A 17,653-nucleotide genomic window follows, 5' to 3' on the forward strand; every position below is an offset into this window, starting at 1 on the left:
CATTGATGCATCCCATTTCATAGTAAATTCTTCCATTTTCATAGGGTCTTACTAGCCCACAAAACAGCTACTTGGGACTAGCAAAACGGCTCAGTGCCTAAATAAAGGTGTTTGCCTCAGAGCCAGATAAACGTAAGTTTTATCCTGGGACTCACACACGGAAGGAGAGAACCAACTCCCTCAAATTGTCCTAGGACCTATTTGGTACCGTTTCTGTGTGCCGCATCAACTCGTTAATCCATTCCATGTGACCTGCTGGACTTAGCGCCACTTTCGGCCCCCTGGGCTTGCTGCAGAGTCCCCAAGAGGAATGCTGCCATTGACTCCCAGGGTGCTCCAGGGGTCTTGTTAAAATCTCTGGTGGAGGACACTGAGGGCCCAGACCAAGCGCCATTAGGGACTGCCCTCTGCTGCCTGGAGAGAAGTTGGAACCACTGAGTACTCACACCAGCTAAGAATGATCTGTGCTTTTTTGTTTGTTGTGTGTGTGTGTTGTGTGTGTGTGTGTGTGTGTGTGTGTGTGTGTGTGTGTGTTTTAATTTGTGTGTCTACAGAGTCCAGAAGACAGTGTTGGGTCCACTGTAGCTAGAGTTAGAGGTAGGTCGTGAACTGCCGATATGGGTGCTGGGAACCAAACACAAGTCCTCTGAAAAAGTCAGCAAGCTCTCTTAACGACTGAGCCATGTCCCTAGGCCCCAAAGCCTCTTGACTGAGCTCTTCTGAGGCTGAGCTTCCGGCTTTCTCAGTCTCGGGTGTCCGTGTGTCCATCTGTGTGCACTTGGAAGCGATGCTAAATGAAGCCAGGAGAGCATGTGGTCTTCCAGACAACCACGTTTACTTCCCCCAAGAAGCTGGGTTCCTGATTGCTCAGAAAGGCCTGGGTCTCGCCAATGTTCTTTGTAAGAGCTGTGTGAGATGCCCCTGCTCTCGCCACATGCACAGTCCAAAGTGTAACTTCCCAGGGCCCTGACTCAGGACTATCCTTGGTGGGAGGAGGCTCTGGGAGGGATCTCCTGGTCAGAAGGAACAGGAGCTCTGAGCTCCAAGGACCCTGCAAAAGAGCTGGGCCACAGCAAGACCCCTTGTCTGGAGCCGCCACGCTGGAGTTGGAAATGGAGTCCCGTGGGTCCCGGGCCAAGGCAGTTGGGCAGCGCCTCCTCCAGGCTGGGACCCCAGGGAAGAACGGGCTCCAGGCTGTGTCCAGGAGCCAAGTGGGAAGAGCACTGCGCTGGTTCACCACTGTGGTCCTGAATGCCGCCTTCCTGGGGATGGTGAGAGCTGAGGCTGCACCCCTCCCAGATGGGGTGCGAGCCTCCTGCAGGGGACCCGCCCTTCCAGGGAGACCTGCTTTTGACCACCCGCACATTGTATGACCTTTGTGCTGCATTATTTAAACTGCCCGGGCTGCGGTTTCATCAACAGGAAAATGGGTACAATTCTAATCAAATGAAAATGATTGTCCTAATGTTTTCCAACGGCAGCAAGCTTTCCTTGGTTTCTGTACAAGGTAAAGGGGGCGGGTTGTGCCGGTGTGTACCAATGGCCCTCACCACCCCAGAAACCATCCATCCTGAGAGTTCTTCCCTCTGCCCTCACCTTTATTTTCACAGCTGAAAAATAGGCCCCATGGGGGAAGTGACTTTTGCCAGGTGGCAGAGTCAGTTAGGTGGTAAAGCCTGGAAGATGTCTCACTCCCTATGATAATCCTATTTACACTGAGCTTTCAGATGCTTAAAGTTTTTCTTGGATCAAAGTGTAAAAAAAAAAAAAGTGCCTTTTACTGTGATGGCCTCCCTCTGTCCCTGGGTGACTGTGACCTTGGAAAGCTGAAAGGGAGTGGCCTGTGGAGTAATTCCGGTAACTAAGCATCTCAGAGATGGAATCGGAATTGGGTTTTGATGGGGGGAGGTGGAAGACTGGAGAAGAAATCACCGCAGATGCAGCGTCAGTCCCTCCGTGGACCAGGTCTTGCTGTAGGTCCTTCCGGAAACGTGGAGGGCTTGGGTAACGCCACTGCTCTGACCCCTGCACTCACGGCTTGCTGTGTACTTGTGCTCACCCTGGCCCTGAGTCCTGGATGCCTTCTGCCCGGGTGAGGGCAAGGCCCACCTTTCCTTGGAGCAGAGGGTGGCGCTATTAGAATCAGTGATTCTTGGAACATAGATGAATTAGAAACCTTTTCTTAAGGGGCCCAAGGAATTTCCTCTGAAAGCCAGCTGTTAACCTTTGGATCTTACTGCACCTATTGAAAAGCAAAGGTTACCCTTGTTGATGTTAACAGTTGCTTTGCACAAAGAAATGATTCAGGAACTGGCCAGGGCCTGAGCCAGTGAAGGATGAGAAAATTCTACTCTGAAATATGATGGGCAGGCAGTGTCTATAGACTGAGAAAGTATACAGAAATAACATGATTGCATATTGCATACAACTCACTCACCTTCTTTGGCCATTTGGGACAGTATGCACCTGTAATGGACAAGACTTGGCGACTCAGCTACTTGTCTAAGAATATTCTTTCAGTTAGGCTTCAGTTGTTGGAGTACTAAGGTTACAGAATCCTACACACACAGGCAGCTAGACCCTGATTTAACGATCCCACCTTCCTTTTGGGTCAGCGGCTCAGTTTGTAATGGGCTGAGACCTTGGACACCAGCAGGACTTTCTGTGACTGTAGTCATGGTCAGTTTGGTGCAGTTATAGAATTCATAATGGACAATAACAGCTTAGTCAGGTAGTTCTCCATGCCTTCTTCATGTTTTTAACTGGAGCTCAAAGGCTGAGTGCATACAAACATCTATGACTCACGGGAACCCAACATGTAAGGGAGGCTGTTATGATAGTTAACCGGTGGACAGGACTAAGAAACGAGAGCACACTCCTTAACAGGTTTCTACCAGGACCAACCAGATCAAAACCAAACAATCGAAACTCACATAATAAGAACAGCAGTGTTTGAGCGCAACTCTCCATTGTCTAGACTCTAGGGCACAGTGGCAGTTAAGACTAAATTGATGGTACAATTGTCTGATGTAACGAGTTACCTACTTTTGTGGTTAGCCTGGCAACATAAGCCAAAGGAACCTGGAGAGCCACTGATGACATGTATTAGGAAGCTTTGTCATAGCCAGGCTTGTGGTCCACCATCCCTGATGCCTGCAGACTAACTGTTTACTGTTCCCATGAACACACGGTGTGTCCCCTCCCCTGAGAAGTTTCTTTTTCAGAGTCAGTGTCGTGGGAAATCACAGAATCAACAGCAATCGCGTGTACAGGAACATGCAGTAAAGACGAGTGCCCTGGAAGCCAGACGGTTACAGGCAGTTCTGAGATGCCTGACCAGGGTTCTGGGAATAGAGCAGGGCTCCTATGGAAGATCAGTACATGTTCTCAATCATGGAGCAATCTCTCCAGCCCTGAAAGAGATCTAATGTGGAATTTTGTTCCGGTATTTGTAGTATGTGAAGGTTCTCACCTTTCAGAGAGTGGATCCACATTTCAGGACCCATGGGAGGTTTGACTGGCTACAAGATCCAAATTGTCCCCAAGTTACAGGTAGCTTTCAGTCCTAGGCAACCAGCACCTCACTGCTACAGAATCAATTCACAGAAACCCTGTTAGAAGCTTTCTTCAATGGAGATTAACATTTTTATCTACGTCAAAGGTGGGCACTCCTTTTGAGTACTGACTACTTTGATTGTGGAAGGTACAGAAACTTCCAGAAAAGCAATTCAGAAGGTAGAAGTGTGCCATGCCAAACAGTAAGATTTATACCACAGAGACTGAGAGCACATTCTACAAGTGCAATAAAGGCTCTTGAGTTGGAAAAGATTGCCCCCTAGTGGCGACTGAGCAGACATCAATGCAGTTCATTCGCCTCTAAGAGAACATATAGCTAGCTCCCCAGCAAGGTCTAGTGTGAAGTTTCCTATGAAGCATGCTACAAGGGTAAGCATCTCACTTAATGGCGTTAATTTTGACTTAATGTGGCACCACTCAAGTATTTTTTTTTTTTTACCCACAGTAGTCCCTAGGTCTTGTACATACAATGCCTGGGTACACGATACACTTTCACTGGCATGTATTTGATAATATTAGTTAGTAATTGACCAGGTCATTTCCAGTGAGTGTATCACAAGCAGCAGTGATGTCCAGAATACCAAGGGGCACTTTCCACTCTGCAGTTCTAGTCAACTCGCTAAGAACCTGGAGGGGCTTCAGCGATAGCACTTTGGATACAGCGTGTCCAAAGACGACAGCATTCCCCTGTGCTTTCCTGCAATGTCAGCAGTAGGGGTGTGTGTGTGTGTGCGTGTGTGTGTCCGTGTGCATGTGTGCGTGCGTGTGTGCAGAAAGCTAAGGCTTTTGTCTGCTTGTGGGATGGTCCTAGTGAAAATACACTTTGGAATAATGCATGGAAACTTAGCCTTCTGGATCATGTCACATTTTAAGTGAGTAGAAGATACTCATGTGCTTCATTAGGTGTGAGGCTTTGCAGTGACTATTCACAAGGGCTCAGTCTATGCTCTCCAGTGGGAGCACATCCAGTGGCCATCTCTTGGAGGTGCTTGTGACTGAAGCCATCCGGTGGTCCAGGAGTTGGGCTTTCTATTGCCTTGTGTCTGTGGTTCCTTACTTAGCTGTTAAACATCTTGTGTGATGAAACAAGTGCCGCCCCGGCCAGGGATTCCTCCAGGAATCCTACTAGGAAAACCCAGCTTCTCACTTAACTGCAGCTGCTGTTACAGTGTCAGCCTTTCTGCATGGGACAGCCTCTGATCGCCGAGAAAATGGGCTCTTCCGGTGGCAAGTGAAAAAAAATCTGTCAGTGAGTGTCTGACTCATCCAGCGGCTAACAGCGCAGGACTTGGAGCTTTATCGTCTTAACTAAATGGTGGGATGCCAAAGTGAACGCTGGTTAGAAGCCCTTCACAGGGAAAATACAGATGCACCAATGTTTTGTTACAGTTTGGATCATTTTTCCCTGCCATGGTGTATCTTAGATTGAAGAGCTTTTAAGATACAGAGCTTTTACTAGAAGCTTTGAGGACTCAGCAAGCACCAGGCAGCCATCCAAGCTCTCCATGGGTCCACACTTAGGAATGGATTTGCATCCTCTCAAGTTCAGGTGCTTAGTACTGCATACTAAATAGATTCTGATAGGTAACTGGACTTGGGCCAATCCACGGCATTCCTTCAAATTGCAAAGCTTGTGATTTCACCACTGACTAACTTAGCATGAAAATCTGTCCAGTCATTTCCTGAGTACTTAATTAATTCTCATTGTGCTTGGCCCTGAGTTAAACATCAACGTGATGTTTATGACCACTGGTTTCTTCATTAGAAGTTGAGAATTCCTACCCAGGCCAGCGGAACTCGATAGTCCTTTCCACAACTGTCCTTTCATACTAAACAATTAACCGCAAATGACAAGACTTAAGATGGCCAGGGTTAAAAACCACGTGAGAGCTCAGTACAATAGTAATGCACTGGGCAGGAAAAGCTGCTTGTGTCTGTTGCATACACATTTTTTGAGCTGGCTCCGCTACGCTGTCCGTGCTGACTAGAACTCCTGGACTCAGCTGATTTTCTGCCCCAGCCTCGTGATTAGCTAGGACCACGGGGAGGGTCACCAGGCCTGACTCTTGCATACAACACTTAAAGGTGACAGACAAGTGGAGGTCTGGGTGGCAGCTGGGCTGGTGGAGCTCTTGCTGGCACACAGGAGGGCCTGAGGTTTGTCCCTCGCACAGACGCCTGTAAGCATATCTGCGCTCAGGAGGTACAGCGCAGTAGAACCAGAACTTCAAGATTATCCTCGGCTGCATATAGAGTTCAAAGCTGCCCTGGGATACATGAGCCCCTGCTTCTAATCAGAGCAACAGTTAGAGTTGTGAGTACTAGTGTTACACTTAGGACCACTACATTTCTAAGAATTTCACACAGTTTCAGAACACGTGTTAGTAACACACCCACCTGAACATAACTCATTAATTTTGCATTTCTTATTATGTCGTTATAGTTCTCATATACTTCAATGTGTCATTTGTATACATTTCACATTTATTATTTCATCATACTTCTCACACACTTTAATGTGTCTAATAAACTAACAGATACGAGTTTAATATCTCTATTTTTATAAAAAGATATATCCTTTGGAGATATCCCAAGGACCCATCTAGAAAGTTGCTAAATGAATCCAATATGTAGAAAAATATTTATTTCATTTGATTTGGAGAAATTTGTAAAAAAAAAAAAAAAAAAAAAAAAAAAGAAAGAAAAGAAAAAAAGAAAGAAAAAAGAAACAGTGAAGATTTTCAACATTTGATCAAAAAAAGATTGATTCTGGCAAACCTCAATCTTTAATTTACCAGAGTGATGCCAGCACTTCAAAGGCAAATACAGAGGATGACATTGTATTTGTTTTGAGACAAGGTCTCCCTGTGTAGTCCCAGGCTGGCCTGGACACTCTGATCCTCCTGACCCAGCCTCCAGAGGGCTGGGGTTAAAGGCCTGATCTTAAGTCAACAAAAACCTAATAAGGATATCCCAGAGCACAGGAAAATATCACAGTAAACCCCAGGAATTTCATTTCCCTTAATAATTACCCCAATAGCAAAGAAAATTCCTCTACAATATAATAGGGAATTTGTGTGTGTGTGTGTGTGTGTGTGTGTGTGTGTGTGTGTGTGTGTGTGTGTGTGTGTAGGGGCTGTTGTGTGTACAGCGCTGTGTGGAGGGACAACTTGAAGGAATCAATTCTCTCCTGCTACCGGGACAGTCTAGCTGGAAGCACCTTTACCCCTGAGCCATCTCGCCAGTCCAAAACCTTGTGTTTTATTTGTTCTGTTTTAAACGTATTTTAATTTTTATTTGTGTGTACACCTGTGTGTCTCTGTGAGTGTGCATCATGTGTGTGCAGGTGTCAGACTGGCAGTATCAGATCTTCCAGAGTTGTAGTTACAGGTGGTTGTGAGCACCAGATGTGGATGCTGGGAGCAGACGCCTGAGTGTGTGCATGTGCACTACATGTATGCAGGTGACAGAGGAGGGTGTGGAATATTCTGGAACGGGAGTTAGGGGTGGTTGTGAATTCGCTGATGTGGGTGCTGGGAAGCAAACCCTGTCCTTTGCAAGAGCAGCAGGTGCTCATAGCTGCTGAGCCATCTCTCCAGCCCCTCAAATAAAATTTTGCCAAATTAAAGGGTTTGGTGTCAGATGTGTGGTGGGAAAAAGACCTCCAGTGATGGCGTCAGCATCAAATGATCATACCAATGTAGCAGCCAGAGTCTCTTGTGCCCAGGGATCTTGCACAGCAGCTGATCTTGCTAACTTGTAAGAGGCTTTTTCTGTCTCTAAATGCTGAGGCAGGTGTGGTGATTGTGGTTTCAGCACGCCTCAGACTCCAGTAGGATGAGAGGATGCCTGCTTATGGAATGAAGAAGAAGTAATCTACGTTCTTTTCAGACCTAAGTGTCTTGGTAGGCTTTGGTTCATAGGATGCTGCTGGTTTAATTTTGAAAGGCCTGAGTATCTAGACGTGACAATTTGCAGATTTCCCAGTCTGCATTTTGTTCCCTGACATTTCTAGTAACTTCCTTCCTATTGTGCACTAGAGATTAAGGTAAATAAATGTTAAATTATAAGTCATTCAGGAAGCTAAAACTACCAGAAATAAGAAAAAAAAGTCAGTATGTAGCTGACTCACAACCACTCCTAACTCCAGTTCCAGAATATCCCACATCCTCTTCTGCACCTGCATACATGTAGTGCACATACACACACTCAGGCGCCCACACATACACACAGAATAAGTAAATATTTTAAAAACTTCATATTTGAGGATTCATAAGTTGGGCAGCTCCTGGAACCAATGGAAGAAGACAACTCTACCCAGCAGTGTAGGAAAGGCAGAAAATGGAGGTGAGGTGTACAAGTAGCTTTGGTTCAGCCAACACGTTGTCTTATTTGGACATGTCTACACACTGTGCAGCCCGTGAGGTCGGCCAGTTGTTATGAGAGATACACTCGGAAGGTTGCGGCATGCGACAGTTGTGCTAGAGTTCCTTACATGCTGAGGTAGCTATAGACCGAGTTACTTTGAGTAACAGATCGCCATTCCTTAACGTTTGTTAAAGCCATGCTGTACCTGTGAGTATAACATTCTGTAAGGAAGATTGACATTCTGCAGTCCTGATGGCTGAGGATGTCCTTGATGAAAGCGTAGATTTGAGCAAGCCCAGATGACTTATCTCCTATGTATCGTATGTGTTTTTGACCCCTATACACACCAGAAATAGTTGTTTTAATAATATAAAAATTAGAACCTTCTGGTAATTAAAATTTTGAGGTGTAAATTCTCACATTAGTGCTTCTAACATATTTGCAAATACTACACTAAAAACTTCTTTCAAAAACAAGATTAGTGGTCCATCTTATAAATTATTATAAATAATTTTTATCTATAAAAATTAAGATTAAGGCCGGGTTGTGGTGGCGCACGCCTTTAATCCCAGCACTCGGGAGGCAGAGGCAGGCGGATCTTTGTGAGTTCGAGGCCAGCCTGGGCTACCAAGTGAGTTCCAGGAAAGGTGCAAAGCTACACAGAGAAACCCTGTCTCAAAAAAAAAAAAAAAAAAAAAAAAAAGATTAAGATTAAGATTAAGCTGTATGCCACCAAGTCTGATGGCCTGAGTTTGATCCCCAGAAGCCACGTGGTGGAGAGGGAGAACTGACTTACACAAGTTGTCCCCTAAACTAGACATGCACATCATGGCCTACACATATGTGCATGCACACATACTAAATAAATGAACAAAAATTAAAACTTATTTGTAGTGCTAGGCATTAAACTTGGACTTGTGCATGCTTGGCAAACAGTCTCCTACTGAGTCACATGCCCAGCTCTATAGGAGTGTTAATACAGTGTAGCCTTTAAAGGTATTGTCAAAGAGAAAATAACGCAAAAAAAAAAAAAAAAAAAAAAAAAAGCCACAAAATTAAAGGACTTTTGAAAACCTGAGAGGTTTGAGACAGAAAAGCAACCGGAGTTCGTGGCTATGGTAACTTTAGCATTATCGAATATTCCTTCCTTGCTGTGGACCTTCAAGTCAATCTCTGCCTTGCTACTGCTCCCCACTATTTTTTTTTACATTGGATATAATTAGATCAATATTCCTTTGTTTATAACACCTTTTGTCTTCGTAAATTGCAGGGGGTGAGCGCTGCTGTGCTAGGACCCACATTGCCAGACCTGGCAAAGAATGTGAACCGGAACATCAGCAGCCTTCGGAAATCTTCGTGGGCCGCGCCCTCGGCTACTTGTGTGGCTCTGTGGTTGGCGGGGCGCTTTTCGACTGTATGAATCACTTTTTACTCTTGGGTAAGCTAACAGTGATGTTCGTTTTCTTGTTTCTGTCACGAAGCGTGCAGTTTGTCTCTAAATATGAAGGCAATAGCTGGCGTCGTTGACGGTGGAAATACACAGTGCTTCGCTGTCCCCGCAACTGGGCTGCCAGAGTCTAATGTCCCCGTGGCAGTGGCAGGGAATCATTATGCAGCCCTCTGGAAACTTGACTAATCCTGCGGTGGGAGTGTTGGCACTCCCAAGTCTTGCCAGCATTGGGCCAAACTCAGGCTCCATTCCAGACACACTGCGTTGCCCCTCATCAGAGGTGCAGCAGGGTTCCCAGAGCCCCAGAGGTAGGAAACTGCTCTTGGAACCTGGACTGGACACCAAGGGGCAGGGAAGCTTGATGAACTAACACAGGCTGCGCCTTTGCCTCTGTTATCCTATGTTAGAGACACGCCCAGGCTACTCCACCACATCTGGAAGCAGATGCGAAAGCCTTTACCATACGTGCTTTGAATAAATTGACCTCTAAGGAAAATAAGACAAAACACTTTTGCCAAGGGAACAGTCTACTATTCGTGATAAATAAATAAGAGATTCCTCTTATTTCAAAGTGGACTGAATACATAGAATGAATTATATAGATAGAAGTTTTTGTTTGTGGAGAATCCTGTTACACAGGTTTCAAGCACTGATCTAAATCCCAGCCCAGAACTATGTGCCTCGTATTTTCCTCCCAGGTCCACAAACTAGCTTACTGAAAGTTTTACTGCTCATCCTCCTTTTTGTTATTCCATATGTAAACATTCCTTCTGGTTCTTGGATTTTTGTTTTGCATGTGTGTGTGTGTGTGTGTGTGTGTGTGTGTGTGTGTGTGTGTAAGGTGTATTCATGTTCACATGGGTATGGGCTCATGTATGTTCAGGTATGTGTGAGTGTGTATGGTGGTCAGGTGTCTTCCTTGATGACTCTCCAGTTTATTGATGGACGCAGGGTCTCTCACTGAGCCCACAGCTCACTGATTTGACTAGTCTGGCTAGCGAGCTTGCTCTGGGGAGCCTCCTAAACTCTAGGATTACAAATGCTACCATACTCCCCAGGACCCCTCATGCCCCAACAGGGTTTCTTTGTGTAGCCCTGACTGTCCTAGAACTCACTCTATAGACCAGGCTAGCCTCAAACTCAGAGATCCGCCTACCTCTGCCTCCCAAGTGCTGAGATTTAAAGGTGTGTGCGGCCGCCGCCGCCCACCACCACCACCACCACCACCATCACCACGGCCCAGCTTCCACCCAGCTGGGTATCAGAACTCTAGTCTTCACACATGCATGGTGTATGCTCATTCTCTGAGCCAACTCTCTAACGACTCCCCTCTATTTTGGCTATTTTTTAATCACTAAAATACATTGAATTAATTATCATGCATGTTCCAGAGCACTCCTGTGGAGGTCAGAGGGCAACTTTCAGGACTCAGTTTCTCCTTCCTCATGTGGGTTGTAGGCTCTAACTCAGGTCATCAGGCTTGACAGCACAGAGTCCCCTTGCAGTCCTCTTTTGGTTCTTCAGTCTAAAACATTTAATTAAATAGCTTTTACCTCTTTTGCTATGAAACTTGGTTTAATTGTGTGATTTGTAGTTTGATTCTAGCAATGATAGAATTACATTCATTTTATAACTTTTATATTTTATTTTATTTTATTTTATTGGGTTTTTTGAGACAGGGTTTCTCTGTGTAGCTTTGCGCCTTTCCTGGATCTCGCTCTGTAGACCAGGCTGGCCTCGAACTCACAGAGATCTGCTTGCCTCTGCCTCCCAAGTGCTGAGATTAAAGGTGTGACCACCACTGCCCTACCACTTTTATATTTTATAATCCATAAAGATTATACAAGATTGAAAGGGCATGGCTACTTGCAGAAGGTACAATGCTCACCCCCCACAAGGTCACCTCTTTGTATTTGATCCCACTTGCCTTGGGGGAGTTATGTTGACTTGACTCCTGACACACAAATACTGTTTTTCACAGCTACTTTTCTCTCAACCTTGTCTTTTCAGGGCTGTCAAACCTGGTCACCTCGGCCGGCCTTTACGTGACTCCTTTCTGTAAGACAGCAGGCTTGCTGACTGCCATGATGTCTGTCACTGGTGTCTCATTTGGTGTTCTGGATACAGGTTAGTGGATCACTCGATGTCAGATCCAGGACTGGGACACCCCTGCTAGGAGAAGAGGAGCAGGAGGTATTAAATTGTTCCTTGTGGTGGACTTGAAATGACAAGGATCTCTTGACCTGGAATCATCTATTCAGAATGATAGCAACTTCTTCTTGTAAAGTACGGCATTGATTTTCTAAAATCTGAATGATCTTAGAGATCGTGTCCTATGAGAGATTATGGGTTGTTGCCGCCAGTATCCACAGAGGGAGAGCCAGGAGCCTGTGTTCTGTCCTCCTTCCTTTGTGCTTGGTTTTTGCTCTTTGCTTTCTCAAAACTTCCCTTTACAATAAAGCTTCTGCGCATGTCACAATGTCTTTGAAAACCTACAGCGCTAGGGGAGGTAACTGCAGAGGCAGATCCAAGACCTCACTGGCCATCTAGCCTAGTCAAAATGGCGAGCTCCCTGATCAGTGAGAGACATTGTCTCATGACAACAAAATAGGGTGTGATGAAAGACCCTGGGCATCTTCCTCCAGCCTCTGCATGTGCACACAAGTGTGCGCATGCCCACACACTCATATGCAACGCACGCACGCGCGCGTGCACGCACACACACACACACACACACACACACACACACACACGAAAACCTACTAAATGACATGTGTGATATTTTTTCTTCTAAATTCTAGCCTTCTATCCCCTCCCTTCTCTGCCTAACATTATCTTATAGATGTGAATATCTTTTATTTTATCCTTTTGGCTTTGTTTGGTTGTAAATTCAGAATGTAATGGAATACTTCAATCATTTTTAAAAACAGAGCCATGGATTTGAGGCTTTAAACTGCTCATCTTGTAGATCCTCTGATAGCATTTAAGGCAGATTCTGAAATATGTATTATTTCCTGTAATATACATACCAGGACTTTTGGGGTATTCAGGTTTCTGAATGGGTAATTAGTATATGTTTTAAACAGATATAAGTTTTATATCTGTTTAAAACAGATATATATATATAAAACTTATATCTGTTTAAACATATATATATATATATATATACTATTGCAAGTACAAAAAGAATTGGTCATGTGTCTGAAGTGTATGTGTACACATATGCGTATATATGTTATATAGTATATATAAATAAACAGGTGTATCAAATTAAATCCCCCAGTGAAGTGTCAGCATATTTTGTAAAAACCTTTGTAATGTGCATGGCTCTAAGAGGTGGTAGCTGATCAGATAGTTCAATTCCATGTGTAGGTATAAAATGATGTGTGCAGAGAGCCTACCTCACAGGACTGAATCAGCTGTAATCTTCAATAATTCAGAACAATTGTCATGCTTGTGCTGTGTAATACAGACGTGTACCTTTGGTGGAGTTTGTTAACTAACACACGTTAGCTTTTACTGTGTTTAACTTAAATCATTTCTTTCGTTGGCAGGTGGGAACGTCCTCATCTTGAATCTTTGGGGAGACAAAGGAGCTCCCCACATGCAGGCCTTGCACTTCAGTTTCGCCTTGGGTGCCTTCCTGGCTCCCCTGCTGGCTAAACTGGCCTGGGGTACGACAGCATCCGCTCACAACCACACAGAGCCTGGCTTTGACCGGTCAGCCTTGAACGGCTCCTCTGGAGCCACCTCAGACTCTCTGTTTGCGGTGCCTGAGGACATGACCTGCTGTGGACCTACGCTTCCGTCGGCACCTATGTCTTAGTAGTCTCTGTCTTCCTGTTCGCTCCATTCTTTAAGCAAAGTTCAAAGCAGAAAAAATCCATGGCATCTGCTCAGGAAGCTCGAAGAGCTAAATATCACTGGGCCCTGCTCTGTCTCCTCTTCCTCTTCTTCTTCTTCTACGTTGGAGCCGAGGTGACCTACGGCTCTTTCATATTCTCCTTCGCCACCACCCATGTTGGCATGGAAGAAAGTGAAGCAGCCGGCTTGAACTCCGTCTTCTGGGGAACCTTTGCAGCCTGCAGGGGCCTGGCCATCTTCTTTGCGACACTCTTACAGCCTGGAACCATGATCGTGTTGAGCAGTGTTGGTAGTCTTGTCTCATCTTTCTTTCTGGTGCTTTTTGACAAGAGCCCTCTTTGTCTCTGGATCGCAACGTCTGTGTACGGAGCCTCCCTGGCAGCCACGTTTCCCAGTGGCATTTCCTGGATCGAGCAGTACACCAGCCTAAGTGGAAAGTCTGCAGCATTTATTCTGATCGGTGCTGCCCTGGGACTCATGGCTACTCCTGCACTATCTGGAATTCTTCAGGGACACTACCCAGATCTGCCAATAATTCTGTACACTTGTCTGGGGTCAGCGGTATTCACGACTGCTTTGTTTCCTGTGATGTATAAATTAGCCACCTTACCTCTAGGTGGCAAGCAGAAAAAAAGCATCAAGGGTGAGAGCCAGAAGTTTTTGCCTTCCAGCTCTGGACTGCAAGGGAGGAAATGAAAGGATGAGGACAAATGCACCGAAATGGGAAAAGCAGGAACAGGGACCGGAAGGCTTTGCTTTCTAGCTCTAGCTATACACGGAAGCTAATGAAGATAGAAAGGGGGTTGGTGTGCAATGGATTTCGAAGTGGTTAAAATGAAGAATGAGGCATTTTCTAATAGAAATATAATAGAAATGTTCTTATATAACCCATAGCTGAGGTCTGCATGCAATTATCCTGAAATGCTCTGTAGCCTGCATCTTCTCCAGTTAACAGTGAGGATTCCGTTGGGAATATCCAGGACAAGGGACTAAGAGAAAATGGGCTGGTGACTGAGTGGCCTCACTGAGCGACTCCTAAGGAGCCTGTCAGAGCCGAGCACTAGACGTTCAGGATGTTTTGGGGAACTCCACACAGGTCCATTTATAGTCAGTGGTAAAGCTGGGAAATGTTTGATCCTCAGGTTTCCCATAAACTACCAAGTGTTCTTGTTCAGGGCCTCGTGTTTGGTAGGAGGCTGATTAAGTAATATTTTATGATCTCCAACTTTCAAAGAGTTCGTAGATGACATCTGTTGGTGTTTTGTTTTGTTTGAGACAGGGTGTTGCTGTGTAGCCCAGGCTACCCTCAAATTTGCAATCTTCCTGCCTCAGTTTCCTGACTGCAGAGGCACTTGAAAATTTAGGGAGCTCTCTAATGTGGAGAAGCCACAGAGTGGGTTTGTATTTGCTGGACAGATAACAAGTTTTCTCATTCCACCTGAGAAGCTAAGGGTGTAATTTCAAGATACAGCGTTATAGACAGTGGGGAGGAGATTTTATTCATTGCTTATTTTATCTGTAGGGTTGGAGCAAAGGATGCTAATGATTCACTTGATTGATTTTTTTTTTCCTCAAAGAGAATACATAGTTCAGGAGACCTGCCTCCCAGGTGTCCTGAGGCCCTTAACATTGCCTTCATTGAAGTCATCTCCCCAGCCTATGATTCTAGAAAAGAAAATACAAGGATTTCCAAATTAAAATCCATGACTTCTACAGTTCCTGTAAGACATCTCTGAGAACTTAATGTAATTGCCAGCCCAATCTTCATTTCAATGAAGAAGTGAAACGCAGCTTTTAAAATGTGCTACCCATCTAATACATCTAGTGCTATACTATAGTTCTAATTTTAGTCCTGAAAAGTGTGATTTTTTTAAAGCTGCATTTCATCCATTCTAACTACTTTAAAATTATGATACTCCTTATAATAAATGATTGTTCAATATTGTGGCAAGATTAATCAATTATCTCCATTTATATATATAAAATGTCATTGCATCTCATGATTAGATTCCACAACACATCACAATCTATTGTATTAAGGATTATGAAGACACCTAGTTGAGCATTATGTTTTCTATTTCTTTGGCATATATTCATTGTACATAGCACTGGGTTTCATAAGAGGTGGAGAGCTGGAGACTAGAAAAGGTCTTCTCTGGCCCTTGTCCTACTTCAGGGGTTGGGTCTGTGTTTTACTTTTTTTCTGGATCTGGTTTTCACTAGTTCTGAGTAGTAGTTACACCATAAGCACTGTATACACTTGACAAATTAACCTTTATTTTTCTCATGTATTTATATGCATACATGTCTGCATGTTCTCATGTGTGTGGGTATCTGAGGAGGCCAGAGGTTGACATATAGAGTTAATTGTGCTTCATCTTTTTCACTGAGGCCAAGTGTTTAAATTGGCCCAAAACTCTCAGGGACTCCCTACCTGGCTAGCCTGGTTCCAGGGATCCTTGTCTCTGCTCTCTGAGAGTGTTGGCGTTAGAGTGGACCACTGCACCTATCTGGCATTTATGTGGGTTGCATGCAAACTCCGGTCTTCACACTTGAGCAATGAGTTTTTTACCACTGTGCCATCTCCCAGCCCCACGGTGTCAACCTGCAGTCATCCTCATCTGAAGCGCCTCATCCCTGAGTTTAAATACTTAGGAAACCAACGAAATAATGAGAAGGTGGCTGATGGCCTAGGAGTCAAGGATGAGAAAGTCTATTTACATGCGTGTGGTAAAATTGGTGTGGGCCATCCCTGGATAACCGACTGGAATTGATGAGTGACGGGGTCTGGTCAAATTTAAAGTTGATTTTCAGTAGTTTGGAGCAGTAATTGCATCATAAGCACAGTAAACACTGACAAATGTCCCCAAGGATTCTGTTGACCGATATTGTCTTTCTACACTGCAATAAGCTTGTTTACCTGCATCTCACATCTGCAGGTCTGAAGTTTTGATGAAAAGTGAATGTGTTGATTATAAGTGAAGTGCAGCTCTTTTCAGTGCTCAGGATCAAACCCAGAGCCTTGGGCACAGGGCAAATGCTCTGCTCTCTACATTCCAGCCCCAGGACAGCTCCTTTCTCAACAACTGCTGTAATCTCGGAAACCTGCTATCCATTGGCTCACGTTATTCCCTGTAGAACCCCAGAGAGGACAGGTGGATACACTGTCAGTTCCAGCCAGTGTTAGTGTTCCAGGTTAGTGTCCCATTGCACCCTTGGTCAGAGCAGGGAAAGGGCTCTGGCCTCACTTGCTGCTTCTCCTCAAGCTGTCCAGCTGAGGAGAGTTGCCTCAGTTACTTTTCTACTGCTCTGACAAAGCACCATGACCAAGAAAACGCACAAAAGAAAGCATCTAATTTGGAGCTCATGGTTCCGGAGGATTAGAATCCATAACCATAATGGTGGGAAGCATGGTAACAGGCAGGCAGCATGGTGCTGGACCACTACTTGAGAGTTTACATGTGTAACGACAATCACAAGGCATGGGGGGAGAGAGAGAGAGAGAGAGAGAGAGAGAGAGAGAGAGAGAGAGAGAGAGAGAGAGAGAGAGAGAGAGAGAGAGAGAGAGAGAGAGAGAGAGAGAGAACTAACTGGGAATGGCATGGGCTTTTAAAACATCGAAGCCTCCCCCAGGGATGTACCTCCTCCAACAAGTCCACACCCTCCGTCTTCACTAGAGGTTTGTTGCTGTGAAGAGACACCATGACCACAGCAACTATTCTTAAAAAAATAAATGAATAAAAGTAAGCATTTCATTGGGGCTGGCTTACAGTCCAGAGGCTTAGTCCACTGTCGTCATGACAGGAAGCATGGCAGCACACAGGCAGACATGGTGCTGGAGAAGGAGCTGAGAGTTCTACATCCCGATCAGCAGGCAGCAGGAAGAGAGAGAGAGACACTGGGATTAGCTTGAGATTTTGAAACCTTGAAGCCCACCCACAGTGACACACTTCCTCCAACAAGGCCACACCTCCTAATAGTGCCACTCCCTATGGGCTTATGGGGGCCATTTTCATTCAAACCACCTTACTTCCTAATTATTCCAAAACAGTCCCACCACCTGGAGAACAAGCATTCAAATATATGAGCCTGTGGGGGTCATTCTCATTCAAATTACCACTGTCCTAGACAGTAGAACTATAATATTTCAAGTCACACAAAAAGGTTTTTAAGTTACACAAAATGGTTCTCTTAACATTAAGACCCGCCCCTAGAATGGATAAAAAAAAAAGTGACACATATACACAATGGAATACTACTCAGCAGTAAAAAACAATGATATCATGAAATTTGCAGGCAAATGGATAGAACTAGAAAATATCATCCTGAGTGAGGTAACCCAGACTCAGAAGGACAAACATAGTATGTAGTATGTACTCACTCATAAGTGGATAC

General features: G+C 44.9%; 1 protein-coding gene across 1 annotated transcript; it reads left to right on the forward strand.

The window, feature by feature from the left end:
• Positions 1 to 976: 976 nt before the first annotated feature.
• LOC114696849 (sodium-dependent glucose transporter 1-like) lies at positions 977 to 16,123 on the forward strand. Its single transcript, XM_028874790.2, is given in 6 exon segments — positions 977 to 1,271; positions 9,215 to 9,284; positions 9,287 to 9,382; positions 11,405 to 11,521; positions 12,949 to 13,176; positions 13,179 to 16,123. Coding segments are annotated over 6 exon segments (1,446 nt in total). The 5' UTR covers positions 977 to 1,112; the 3' UTR covers positions 13,955 to 16,123.
• The last annotated feature ends 1,530 nt before the right edge of the window (positions 16,124 to 17,653 follow it).

Source organism: Peromyscus leucopus, chromosome 8a (genome assembly GCF_004664715.2).
Source record: "Peromyscus leucopus breed LL Stock chromosome 8a, UCI_PerLeu_2.1, whole genome shotgun sequence".
Lineage (NCBI taxonomy): Eukaryota > Metazoa > Chordata > Mammalia > Rodentia > Cricetidae > Peromyscus > Peromyscus leucopus.